This window comes from Haemorhous mexicanus, chromosome 23, assembly GCF_027477595.1.
Source record: "Haemorhous mexicanus isolate bHaeMex1 chromosome 23, bHaeMex1.pri, whole genome shotgun sequence".
In the NCBI taxonomy this organism is placed as follows: domain Eukaryota; kingdom Metazoa; phylum Chordata; class Aves; order Passeriformes; family Fringillidae; genus Haemorhous; species Haemorhous mexicanus.
This window is the reverse complement of record NC_082363.1, coordinates 2,773,701-2,787,094: the sequence shown is the minus strand read 5'-3', so window position 1 is coordinate 2,787,094 and position 13,394 is coordinate 2,773,701. Positions and strand designations below refer to the sequence as shown.

Genomic DNA, 13,394 nt, shown 5'->3' with positions numbered 1-13,394 from the left:
GGTGACCCCGGGTGACCCCGGCGGCGGCAGGGACCGGTGCCACCATCCCCAGGCTGCAGCATCCCGCCCTGGGCAGCGCCGGGGTGACTCGAGCGACCCCGTGCGCCAGCGGCGACCGGTGCCACCAACTTCACGCTGCGTCTTCTTGCCCGAACAGGCTCTCAGCATCCTCGGGGTGACCCCGAGCGACCCCTGGTAACGGCAGGGACCGCCGCCAGCATCCCCAGGCCGCAGCGTCCCGCCGGGCCTGACTCTGGGCAGCCCCGGGATGGCTCCGGGAATCACGGACGAGCGGATCTCCGCCGCCCCCGCCTCCTGGCCCCTCCGGTCCAGGCCCGCTCCCCTCGGGCGCATCCGCGCCCCCTCCTCTCTCCTCTCTCCGTTGCCATGGCGACTCCGCTCACCGCCCCCCCCCTCGGGGTTGCCATGGCGAGCGCGAGCAGCGGGCGCGCGGCGCGGTGGGCGGGGCACGCGGGGCGGGCGGGGCCGCGATTGGCCGGGCGGCGCCACGTGATGCGCGCAGGAATGCAAATGAGCGATGGCCTCGCGCCGCCGCCGCGCCGCCGCCTGAGGGAGGGAGGAGGGAGCGGGCCCGGCCCGGCCCCGCCGGGACCCCCGCAACCCCCGCGCCCCCCGCTCCGGGACCCCCCGGCGGCCCCCGGGCCATGGCACAGCCCGCCCGCCGCCTCCGCCTCGCCCGGCCCGGCCCGCAGGTACCGCGCGTGCCGCCGCTACCGGGCCCCGGCGGCTTTGTCTGGGCCGGGGGGGGGGGGGGGGGGGGTGGTTGAGGGGAGGGGGGGCCGCGCATGCGCACCCGCCGTGCCTCAGTTTCCCCACCCGGCGCCGTGGCCCCCGCTGCTCCCCACCCCCCGTGGAGCCCCCATTTCCCACCCCATCCGTGTCTCCCCTCCGTCCCTTTCTCCTGCGCCCCCTCCTCTGGTTCTGGACTCCCCTGTTATTATTATTACTGTTATTATTGCCCAGCGCCCACCATCATATTCCAGTGCCACCCTGTTATCTCTGGCGCCCTATACTATATCTGACCCCCTTGTCTTCCATCCCACCCCTCGTCATCATATCCCACTCCCCATCTTCCACCCCCTTTAATGATTTTGCACTGTTAGTATTATTCCCACTCCCCACCATCATGTTCCAGTCCCTGCTGTTTTATCTGTCTCCCCCTTTATTGAATTTGACCCTCTCTTTTCTTTTCTGTCCCACTCCACTAGTGTTTTCCACCCCTCATCAGGACCTTGCATCCCCCCTCTTATTTTGCACCCACTTATCATTCCCTGTGTCATATCCTGCTGCTCCCTATCCTGCACCCCTTTATTATTATTTTTGCTCACCCCCAATCATATTTCAGTGCTTGCTGTTACCTGTGACCCCCTGTATTGTAGCTGACCCCCCAGTGTAATATCTGACCTCCCTCACTTCTATCCAACCCTGTCATTAGTGTTTTCCCGTCTTTCCCATTATCTTCCACCCCCTCCTCTGCTTTTGCTCCCTCTTATTATTATTCCCACCCCATCATCATTTTCCAATCCCTACTCTTTTATCTGACCCCCTCCCCTCCCACCTTTTCTATCCCACCTTCTCACCATATCCCACCCTTCACCAGCACCTTGCATCCCCCCTTATTCCAAACCCCCATATTATTCCCCCCATATTGCTCCATAGTGCTGCTCACTCTCCCACCCTCCCCCTCTATATCCCATATTGCCCCCACGACCTGTCTGTATCCTCATTCCATCCCACTCCTCCAAGATTCCCTACCCCCTCATCGTTTGCCACCCCCATTTTGGGCTCAGCTCAGGGAATTCCAGCTCTTCCTGTCCTGCCTGTGGGACCCCCCATGTTCCCACCCCCCATCCCCAGTGGGTCCCAGCAGTACTCAAAATCTTCCCTTTTTTTGGTATTTTGGGTGGGTGTAGTGGTTTGGGGGTTTGACCTCTGGGTCAAAAGCAAGCTATCCCCATCTGACACCCCAGATTCCCTGCTCGGGTTTGGTGTGGGTGAGGACAGGAGGCTTGGACCCACAGTGGGTGGGAGCTGTGGGGGGCTTTTTCCACCCCTGGAGGACTGACTCCAGATGGGCCTGGTGTGATCCCTCTGTGTCAGTCACTGTGGTGACCCCGTGTCACCTCAATGCCACCAGAGCAGGAAAACCAGGTCTGTGGTTGTTGGGTGGGAAAAGTGTGCCTAAAGCCTCTCCAGCTGATGGTGATCACGTGCCGTGGATGCAGACCCGAGGGTGGGCAGTGTCACAGGCCACGTGTACTGCCACACCCATGGACACGTGGCTGTCCCACCCTGTGCCTTGCCACAGTGGCATCTCAGGGGACAAAGCCCCGTGGGCTGCACGAGGCCGGGACATCACTGCTGCCACGTCCCTCGTGTGCCAGGCTGGGATGGCCTGGTTCAGCCGTGCTGTGGCATGGTGACCAAGGCCACCCTCAGTGGCTGCTGTCCATAGCCTTCAGTGTCCCACCCTGTTGTCCCTGGCCCCCCTGTGGTGGCACTGCAGGGGCTCAAACAGGTGATACAGGTGGAGCGTGGTGGCCATGGGTGGCTGTTGGTGACCATAGAGTCTCATGGCCACCACAGTGGCCATGGTGACCAAGGTGCCACCCACAAACACCCCTCTCTGGCCCCCACAGCACTGTCCCCATCCTCCTCCTGTTCTGTCATGCTGTCCATCCCCTTCCTGCCATCCATTCATCCCTCTTCCTCCTTCCATCTGTCTTTCCCCTCATCCATTTCCTCTGTCTGTTCTTCCTTGCATCCCTGATCCCTCTCCTGTGTCCATCCAGCCTTTCTTCCATCCCTTCCTCCCTTTTGTGTCTTTTCATCTGTCCGTACTTCCTCTCTCCTGTCTGGTCTGTTCTTCCCTCCATCCCTTGGTCCCTCACTTTTCTGCTTTTTTTCAGCATTTCCTTCTATCCTTGGATCCTTTCCTCATTCTGTCCATCTTTCTATCCATCCATCATTCCTCCCTTCCGTTCTTAGAGCCGTCATTACTTCTGTCTGTCGTTTATTCTGTCTGTCCTCTTGTCCATCCTTCCTTTCATCCTTGACCTCTCCTTCCTTTTGTATTTCCTGTCCTTCTTGTCTCTTCTTCCTTCCTTACTTCTATCTGTCCTTATGTCCATCCTTTTTTCCCCTCCCTCCCTCTTCCCCTCCATTTTCCTTTCTGCCCATCCATCCTTCCATTTGTCCATCTCTTTCCTTCTCCTGTTTGTCATTCTCTCTGTCCTTCCATCCTTCATCCCTTTCCTGCTTCCACCTGTCCTTACATCTACCCTTTCCTAGTTCCATAACTCCCTTGGTTTCTCTCTTTCCTTCCTCTCCTTCCCTCATTTCCTTCTCTCCATCCGTCTCTTTCCTACTTCCCTCCATTCCTCATTTCCTTTTGTCTGTCTATCCCTTCATCCCTCTCTTCCTCCAGTCCATCCTTCTGTCCATCCCTGCCTCCTCACCTCCATCTCTCTGCCTTCCAACCTTCCCTCTGTCCATCCTTCCTCCTGTCCTTTCCTTCCCTCTCTTCTGTCCATCCTGCTGTCCATGCTCTCTTTCCCCATTTTCCCTGGGGCACTGACCCCACTTTAGTGGAGGAGGATGAGCCACAGGGCCTCTCATCATTCTTCCTCTACCCCACCTTCCTCCTCCTCTGTGCTTCCAGCCCCCCGTTGCCCATGCAGACACGATGGATCCCCCCTCACTCTGTTCCTCCTCCCCAGCTCTAGTCTGACCCACTTCCACCATCCCGCCCCGGCCCCGCCATGGAGAATGAGCAGCTCCCAGCTCCAGCTCCCGCCAGCAGTGCCGGTGGCACGGCCCCAGCGCCCGCCAGCACCGCGGCCACGCGCCCGCCCGGGCCCCAGATCTCCGTCTACAGCGGCATCCCCGACCGCCAGACCGTGCAGGTACGGGGCTGGGGGCACCAGGGGATTGGGGGTCGCTGGGGGGTCGTGGCACAGCCCGGGGCCACATTTCCTCCCCAAAGGTGATCCAGCAGGCGCTGCACCGGCAGCCCAACACGGCGGCGCAGTACCTGCAGCAGATGTACGCGGCTCAGCAGCAGCACCTCATGCTGCAGACGGCCGCGCTCCAGCAGCAGCACCTCACCAGCGCCCAGCTCCAGAGCCTGGCCGCTGTCCAGCAGGTACGGGCACCCCACGGGCACGGGGGGTCGCTCGGGGCTGGCACACCCCTCACCTTCGGCTCTTCCCCAAGGCAAGCCTGGCGGCAAACCGGCAAAGCAGCTCCTCGGGGGGCAACGGCACCCAGCCGGCCCCGGCACAGCAGCCCACGGTGAGTCCCTCAGCCTCTTGGCGCCCACCCATGCCCACCTGTGCCCACCCGTGCCAGCAGCCCGACCTTCTGGTGCCCTGTTCCAGATCAACCTGGCGACGTCGCCGGCGGCGGCGCAGCTGCTGAACCGGGCGCAGAGCGTGGGGCCGGGGGCGTCGGGCATCGCTCAGCAGGCCGTGCTGCTGGGCAACACTGCCTCGCCCGCCCTCACCGCCAGCCAGGCCCAGATGTACCTGCGGGCACAGATGGTAAGGGTGGGGCTGTGACATGGAAAGCCTCAGCATCCTGATGGGGTGCCCAGGACCACTGGGGTGCCCATCATCCTGTTGTGGGGTGACTGGGACCACACAGTGCACATGGCCATGCTATGACACTGTAGGGGTGTTCATTGCTCTGCGTGGCATGCCTGGGACTCATGGGGAATCCATAGGGTGCCCAGAGCCTATGGGGTGCCCCCCACCCTCCTGGGGGTCTGAGGATCCCACAGGAGGTGTGTAGACTTTGTGAGGTGCCTTCACTCAGCTGAGGGAACCCAGCCCCCATAGGGGGTACCCAAGCAGGTGCTCTTTGTCTTTGGGGGGGCGTTGGGACCCTATAGGGTGCCCTCTCCGACACTGGGCGTGCCTGTTCCTACCCTACATAGATAGAGAGATACCCATATGCCACCCTGTAGGGAGGGACACAGAGGAGGGTTACACAGGGTGTGCCACCCCTGACATGGTGAGCCGTGCACCCACTCTCCCTGTCCCCAGCTCATCTTCACACCCACGGGCCCCGTCAGCGCTGTCCGGCCCGAGAGCCCCGCGCCAGCCCCTCCACCGGCCCCGCCACCTGCCCCACCACCCACCACCCCTCAGGTGAGTCTCCCCACCCCTGCCAGCCCCCCAAAATCTGCCCTGGCACCCCTGACCCGCTGCCGTTGCAGGTGCACAGCCTGGCCCTGCGCCCCGCCGGCCCCCACCTCCCTGCCCTGGCCATGAAGCCCCCCGGGGGTGCCCCTCCCCGGGCTGGCCCCCCCCGGGGGCCCCCGCCCGACCCCCCCGCCGAGCACCTCAAAAAGGCCGAGGGGCACGAGGGCCGCACCCATGCCCTGGCCCGCACCACCGCCCCCGCTGCCACCCACCCGCTCGTCACCCCAGGTAAGGGGCTGCTCTGGGGTGGGGACACCCCTGGGTGCTGGGGGAGTCACTGGGGTTGTTCACTCTGAAACCTAGTGCTGGCCCACACTGGAGTGTTCTGTAGTTGTCCCCTGCTTGTGTTTGGGACGTTGTGGGTCCGTCCCCTCACTGGCAGGGGCCCTGCTCAGATGGGTCTCAGCACCCATAGGATCCCAGGGTCCTGTGGGGTGCAGGGGGCTGGGGCAGTGAGGGTGTGAGCCAGGGGACTCCGTGGAGTTCTGGAGCCTGGGGTGCTGCACTGGCATGGCTCCCAAAATTGGGGAAGCCCCCGGGACAGCCTGAGTGCAGCTTTCCACATGAGCAGCAGGAGCTGGCAGAGCTGATGGTCCGAGGGCACCAGAGGGAACAGATACAGAGTGAGCAGCAGTCTCCTGGAGGGTGGTCCTGGGGGTGTGTCCCGTGGGGCTGAGGTGCTGGTGCTGAGGGGGATCTCTGTCCCCGTTGCTGTCCCCACAGCCTACGCCCCACTGCAGCCCCCCCAGTTCCTGCAGCAGCCGCCGAAGCCGATGCAGCCACAGCCGCCGCAGCCGCAGCAGCAGTTCGTCATCCAGCAGCAGCAGCAGCAGCTGGGCCCCCGTGGGCAGCCTCCCTCGGGCCCCCCCACAACCCCCCAGCTCCAGCCCCTGCCCCCTGCCAGCCCCAGCCCGGGCCCCCAGCCCAAAACAGGGGTCCCCCAGGGAGCGGGGGGCGAGGGTGGCACCCCCAACGGGCACCCTGGCTGCCACGCTGCCCCCCGCAAGTTCCAGCACGCCTCGGCTGTCATCCTGCAGCTGCAGCCTGCCGGCCCCACGGTGAGGGGCCCCCACACCTCCCCCCAAACCTTCATCAAGAGGGGCCCCCAAACATCCCCCAAAGCCTTCCCAAGCCTCCCCCAAACCCTCACAGGGAGGGGCCCCCAAACCCCTTGGTGGGGGGAGGGAAGGAGGAATGGGGGCACAGGAGTGGGAGTGGGGGATGCTGGGGAGTCAGCTGTGTGCACACGCGCGTGGGTGTGCAAGTGCACAATCCCTGCACACGTGTGTGTGCATGTGTGTTCCTGAAATGTGCATGGGGGCCCAGCTGTCACATCAGTCTGCTGGTGTACAGGTGTGCACGCTCAGGCCACCCTGCATGTGTGTACCTGCTCCATGCCCACCTGTGCACAGGTTTGCCCCATCCATGGCACTTTCCTGGCTGTGTGTACCTGGTCCTGTGACATGGGGAGCATGTGGCTGATCCGTGTGTGTGTGCACGTGTTTGATCTCATATGTCTGACCGTGCATGTGTGTCCTGGACCCATACACGTGTGTGTGCACAGCTTTGCCAGATGCATGCACGTGCATGTGTGCCTATGTGCATGTGTCTGCTCCCTGCATGTGTGTGCGTACTCAGGTCCATGCACGAGTGCAGATGTGCTTGCCTGGCCCGTGGGTGTGCACCTGTGCTTCGCCTATATGTGTCTGGCCTGTGCATGTGTGTGACACTCGTACCAGCCCTGTGCACATGTGTGTTTGTGGGGGCATGTACAGGCTCCTTGCACACATGTGCAAACGTGTGCCAGATCAGGTGTGTCTGGACACACGTGCCCGACTGCGACACACGTTGTGTGCATGTGCATGCCCGCTCTAGGCACATGCTTGTGTGTGACCCATACACAGGTGTGCACACTCCAGTCGTGCAGGTGCATGTTCCTGTGCCACACGCACCTGCCCCAAGTCCCGCACATGCGTGTGTACACCTGACCCTGCCCCACACGTGTCCCTGCCACCACAGCCGTCCCTCGGGGTCCCCGAGGGCGCCCGCCGGGACCCGCTGCCCGTGCCGAGGAGCGCCGAGAGCCCGCCTGCCGCCCCGCCGCAGCCCCCCGCCCTCTCGCCGCCCGTCGCCCCCCCGGGCCCTGACACCCCCGAGGGCGAGCGGCCCCTCACGCACGGTAAGCGCCCGCCCCGCTCCCACAGGCACCCACTCACGGGGTGCTGCACCCCCCCCCCCAAGCCCTGATGCAGCAGGGGCCGGTGAGGCCGGGCAGCGCTGCGGGGAGCTCGGGCAGCGCTGCGGGGCTGCGGGCTGGGTGCGGCGCCCGCCGCTGCCGCTAGGGGGGACGCGCGCGCCTCTCGCTCACGGAGGGCACCGAGAGGCGGGGGCGTGGCCACGCCCCTTTCTGTAGGCGCGGCTGTGTCGCGCGGACTGGGGAGGCGTGGCCACATCTGGAGGCTCCGCCTCGGCTGCGTGGGGGGGCAACCGGGCTGGGGGCGTGGCCACGCCGGTGCCGGCACTCCCCTTGTAGAGCGAGACTCCGCCCCCGATAGCGGGGGCGCGGGAGGCGGGGCCTTGCGGGGAGGGCGTGCCCGAGGCTCCGGGCGCGCGCGGCGGCAGCGCCCGCCAATGGGTGCGCAGGGGCGTGCCCACGGCAGTCGCCGCCCCCGCCGCCGCCTTTGTCCCCGCTCGGCCCTGGCCCTGCTCCCGGCGCCGCTCCCGCCGCAGCCCCGGCCCGGGCCCCCCGCCATGGCCCCCCCGACCCCCTGAGCGCCCGGTGAGTGAGCGCCGACCGCGGGGGCCAGGCCTGGCCCGGGGCGGTGGCGGCGGCGGCTCTGACCTCACTTCCGCATCCGCCCCCAGCCCCGGTCCGGCCCCGCGGCCCGGGCGAGGGAGGGGCGGGGGCAGCGGTAGCCGCCGCCGCCGCCGGACAAAGGTGATGGGGGTGCCGGGGCCTGCGCGGCCCCAGGGTCCCGCCGGGCCGAGGCGGCCTGGAGAGGAGAGGAGCCGGGGCGGGCTGGGCCGGGGCCAGCGGGCCCCGCTGGGCTGTGCTGTGGCTTTGCCGAGTGTGCTGGGGTCTTACGGGCGTAGATGGGGCCCTGCCGCTGCGTTACCGGGATGTACCGCGGCCCTGGGGGGTAGTTGGGGCCTTTCTGGGGCTGTGCTAGGGCAGATCGGGGCTTTCCGGGTTGGATCGAGCCCTGTTAGGGCCTTTCTGGGGCAGATCGGGGCTTTCCGCCGTAGATGGAGCCCCGCCGGGGCTGCGCCGGGGCAGACGCGGCCTTGCCGGTGCCTCGCAGCGCCGCGCTGGGGCTGTCCTGCTCCCTCTGGGCTCTGGGGCTGCGTCCGGAGCCCTCCGGGTATTCTGGGGGCCCTTTACCCCCTTCGGCACCCCCCGAGGGCCGCCCGGGGCTCGCTTGGCGGCGCTGGGAGCGGCAGCAGCTGCTCCCCGCTCCAGCTGTATGGAAATCGCGGCCCCGCGTCAGCGCGGCGTCAGCGCCCGCCCCTCACCCGCGTGTCCCCCGCTGTCCCCAGAGCCCCCCGAGCGCCTCCATGCGCAGCCCCGCATTCCCGGGATGACCTCGGGCTCCGGCAGCGCTGCCGCCACCGTCGCCGGCGCCGCCCCCCACAATGGTGAGAACAAACCGCCCCAGGCCATCGTGAAACCCCAGATCCTCACGCACGTCATCGAGGGCTTCGTCATCCAGGAGGGCGCCGAGCCCTTCCCGGTAACGTATCCCGCTCTCCCGGAGCCGGGGCTGGGCTCGGGGGGAAGGCTCTGGGGCGGTGGGAATGGGGCGCACGGTCAGGCGTGAGCCCCCGGAGCGTCCCTGCTTCGTCATCCGGGAAAGGGCTGAGCTGCTCCCGGTGCACTCAGTGGTTTTATCCCGTCATTCGGGAAGGGGCTGAGCCCTCCCCGGTAACGTATCCCAGTGTCCCTGCCCTTGTTGATGGATTTGGGAGGTTGGGAATGGAGCACCCACCGCCGTGAAGCCCCAAATCCTCACCCATTTCATCGAGGACGTCATCCAGGAAGGGGCAGAACTATTCCCAGTAATGTATTTCTCTCTTTGCATCCTTATCCCTAAATTTGGGGGTTTTGGGAATGGGGCATCCAATCATCACACCCCCCCTTCCCCCCCCAAAATCCTCCACCCATGTGTTGAGGGCTTCATGACTGAGGAAAGGGCAAAAATGTTCCTGGTATGGTATCTCCCCCTCCCTACTCCCTCTTTTTGGGACAGAGGGATGTTGGGAATGGGCATCCAGGCCTGTGTGAGCCCCCAGATCTTCCCCCCCGTTATTGAGTTTTTCATCATTCAGGAAGGGACTGGGCTGTTCCTGGTAACGTACCCACCCATCCATATCCTTATCCCTGGGGGTGTGGGGGGGAGGGGGGGCTTCTGTACTGGGGGCTGGGAATGAGGCACCCAGACAATTGTGAACCCCCAAATGTTACACACGTTATTCTGTAATTCTTTGTCCAGGAAGGGGCAGAGCCATTCCTGGTAGTGCATTCCCCTCTTTCTGTCCCTGCTTCTGGGTCTGGGGGCTTGGGAATGGGGCATCCACACCACTGTGAATCCCCAAATCGTCTCATTTTTGAGTTCCTTACTGTGCAGGAAGGGGCTGAGCTGTTCCCAGCAATGTGTCCCCGTCCACCTGTCCTTGTTCCTGCATGTGGGAAATTGGGAAGAGGGCTCCTGCATTTTTAGGGTTGGGAATGGGATGCCCAGACAGTCATGAGCCCCCAAATCCTCACCCACGTTATTGAGCGTGTCCATCATCTGGGAAGGGACAGAACTGTTCCAGTACCATACCTGTTGTCCTTCTTGGAGCTGAGGGATTGGGAAGGGGAGGTTGGGATTGGGGGGTTGGGAGTGGGACACTTTGACAATGATGAACCCCAAACCCTTGCCCTTGTTATTGAGCACTTCAGCAGCCAGGAAGGGGTAGAATCATTCTGGGTAACATATCCTCCTCTCCTTATCCTCGCTCCTGGATTTGAGGGGTCAGGAATGGGTCACTCAATGAATAGTTGGACCCCAAATCCCCGCCCATGTCACCATCTGCTCCCAGGGAGGTGCAGAGCTGTACCCGGTAACGCATCCCCCTCTCCTTTCCCCCCTCCCCGGGTGGGGGGGTGGGGACAGGCCCTGCCAGCCCCGTGGCCACAGGAAGGAGTCCCTGGGGCACAGGTGCAGCCAGGTGTGTTGCACAGGTGGGCCGCTCCTCGCTGCTGGTGGGGGCCCTGCACAAGCAGTATGCGCAGGAGCTGCTGCCGGACAAGCTCCCAGCACAGGACAACACCACCACCACCGACTCGGACATGGAGGAGCCGTACCTGCAAGGTAGCGCCCGGGCCCCCGGCCCGCCCGGCCCCCCGGAGCCCCCGGGATTCCCCCCGGAGTGCCCCGGCTGAGCTGGCTGGTTTCTCTCTCTGGGTGTCCCTCCGCGCCCCCCAGAATCCAAAGAGGAGGGGAACCCCCCCAAGTTGAAGTGTGAGCTCTGCGGCCGCGTTGACTTCGCCTACAAGTTCAAGCGCTCCAAGCGCTTCTGCTCCATGGCCTGTGCCAAGAGGTAACCCCAAAACCCACCCAACCCCTCCTTGCTGGGGCAGAGGTAACCCCAAAACCCACCCAACCCTTCCTTGCTGGGGCAGAGGTAACCCCAAAACCCACCCAACCCCTTCTTGCTGGGGCAGAGGTAACCCCAAAACCCACCCAACCCCTTCTTGCTGGGGCAGAGGTAACCCCTAAAACCCACCCAACCCCTCCTTGCTGGGGCAGAGGTAACCCCTAAAACCCATGCTATCCCTCCATGCCGGGGTAGAGGTAACCCCAAAATCCATCCAGCCCCCTCCACAGCCAGATAGGGATAGCCCCAAAATCCACCCAAGCAGGGTAGAGGCAGCCCCAAACCCCACCTGACAGAGCAGACATAACACCAAAACCCATCTGGACCCTCTTCAGTGGAGTAGAGGTGCCCCAAAATCCACTTGACAAGAGTAGAGGTAGCCCCAGAAATCCTTTATCCTGCCAGGGTAAAGGTAACCTGAAAATCCATTCAGTATGGGAGGGGTAACCCCAAAATCTGCCTGCTTAGGGTTGGGGTCACCCCAAAATCCACCCTTCCCCTCTTCTTCGGTGGGGTAGAGGTACCCCCAGCGTTCCCCTAGTGGACTGGGGACCCCCTCATGACCCATGGCTCCGTGCAGGTACAATGTGGGCTGCACCAAGAGGGTGGGGCTGTTCCACCCGGATCGCAGCAAACTCCAGAAACCGGGGGGGCCCCCCCACGGGCGGCGCCGCAGCTGCAAAGGGACCCTGCCCCCCCTGAGCAAGGACAGCAAGAAACAGGTGAGGGGGACACGGGGTGAGCGCTGAGGCCGGGGTTTGTCCTCTGTTGGGTTTGGCCTTGGGGCTGGAATTTGTTCCCAATTTTGGGAATGGGGGTGGGCTCCAAGCCTTGGGTTTGTCCCTGACTTTTGGGGGCACAGGGTGGGCACTGAGTGCAGGATTTACCTCCAGTTATGGGGACATGGGGTGGGCACTGAGGCCGGGTTTGGGCCTCAGCTGGGGGCCATGGAGTGGGTGCTGAGGCTGGGGTTTGTCCCTGAGTTTTGGTGACGTGGGGCAGGTGCTGAGGCCAGCACTGCCCCCGCAGCCCCCGGGGTCTGTCCCAGCGGGGTCGGTGACGGCGTCGTTGCAGCTCAACCACAGCCAGGAGGATTCCAGCCGCTGCTCTGACAACTCCAGCTACGAGGAGCCGCTGTCGCCCATCTCCGCCAGCTCCTCCACATCCCGGCGCCGGCAGGGGGAGCGGGACCTGGAGCTGCGGGACATGGAGCTGCCGGACGTGCACGGCCGCGACCTGCCCGGCCTCGGCCACCGCTTCCTGCCCAGCGAGCCCAGCAAGTGGAACGTGGAGGACGTTTACGAGTTCATCCGCTCGCTGCCGGGTGAGGAATGTCCTGGGATGGACGGGGATCTAGCCAGAGATACCCAGCACTGGGGTTTTGGGAAGACTTGGGTCCCTCAGGATGTGTTCAAGCAGGGATCTACTCAAGGATAACCCCAACATTGTGGTTCTGGGGAGAGATTCATTCACAGAGAACCCCGTAGATATATGTTTGAGTAGGATTTACACACAGATAATCCCATAAGTATATTTTTGGGGGATGATTTACTCACAGATAACCCCATAAATATTTTGGGGGGGATGGATTCTACTCACAAACCCATTAGTATTTTGGGGGGAACAGGTGGACTTACAAATAAACCAAAAGGATAATTGGAGGAGGCCATTTACATATGATAATTCCCTAAATAGATTTTTCAGAGAGTTTAAGCACAGAGAAGCCCCTAAGTGTATTTTTGGGGGCTGTGAGAGGGTTTGCTGATGCTGCCCCTCCGCACAGGCTGCCAGGAGATCGCGGAGGAGTTCAGGGCGCAGGAGATCGATGGGCAGGCGCTGCTGCTGCTCAAGGAGGATCATCTCATGAGCACCATGAACATCAAGCTGGGCCCTGCACTCAAGATCTACGCCCGCATCAACATGCTCAAGGACTCCTGAGGGGGGGCCATGGGACCCCACTCCCCCCCGCGGGACCCCCGACCCCCCACGCGGCCCCGGGGAGGGGGCAAGGTGGGGGAGACACTTGTGAGCACACCCCGCCCCCCCCGCCCCCCCGGGGGGTGTAAATAGCCCGTAGCTCTAGAGCCCCCCCCAGTTTTGGGGGGTCACCCCCCTTCTCCAGCAGGGAGGGCGGTCCCCACGTGTTCCCCCATGTCCCCCCCAGGTCAGCAGAGCCAAGCAGGACGGTTGCCTTAACGTGTGCTCCCTCCCCCAGCTGGGATTGGGGCCCCCAGGGAGGCTTGGACTCCCCCCCAAAGGGGGGCAGGGAGAGGGGGGGGGCGCGGAGGAGGCGTCACCCCCCCATTCACACACACCCCCACACACTGGGCTGGTTTTGGGGGCACCTTAGCAGAGGACAGTGGTGGGGGTCCCCCCCAGGCAGGTAAGGACCCCCCACTCCCCCCTCAGCCAGCACGATCTTTTTAAGAAAAGAAAAGGAAAAAAAAAAAATTTAAAAAAACACATGGTCCCACCCCCCCTTTTCCTGTTTTTTGTTTTTGTTTTTAATAAACACTGAAAAAAACCAAA

The 13,394-nt window shown here is 63.5% G+C and overlaps 1 protein-coding gene across 3 annotated transcripts; it reads left to right on the top strand.

Annotated features, from left to right (window-relative positions):
• The first annotated feature begins 581 nt into the window (after window positions 1-581).
• PHC2 (polyhomeotic homolog 2) lies at window positions 582-13,394 on the top strand. 3 transcript variants are annotated; one of them, XM_059866396.1, is made up of 15 exons: window positions 582-713; window positions 3,741-3,926; window positions 4,007-4,165; window positions 4,237-4,314; window positions 4,401-4,562; window positions 5,067-5,171; window positions 5,240-5,453; window positions 5,949-6,283; window positions 7,245-7,404; window positions 8,763-8,956; window positions 10,450-10,581; window positions 10,675-10,808; window positions 11,446-11,587; window positions 11,895-12,189; window positions 12,649-13,394. In XM_059866396.1, exons 2-15 carry the CDS (start codon window positions 3,783-3,785, stop codon window positions 12,801-12,803), a joined length of 2,409 nt encoding a protein of 802 aa, XP_059722379.1. In that variant the 5' UTR covers window positions 582-713; window positions 3,741-3,782; the 3' UTR covers window positions 12,804-13,394. The 3 variants fall into 3 exon arrangements, with proteins under 3 accessions (XP_059722379.1, XP_059722380.1, XP_059722381.1); XM_059866397.1 differs by having other exon boundaries at window positions 583-713; window positions 10,450-10,579; window positions 10,694-10,808; XM_059866398.1 differs by having other exon boundaries at window positions 584-713; window positions 11,940-12,189.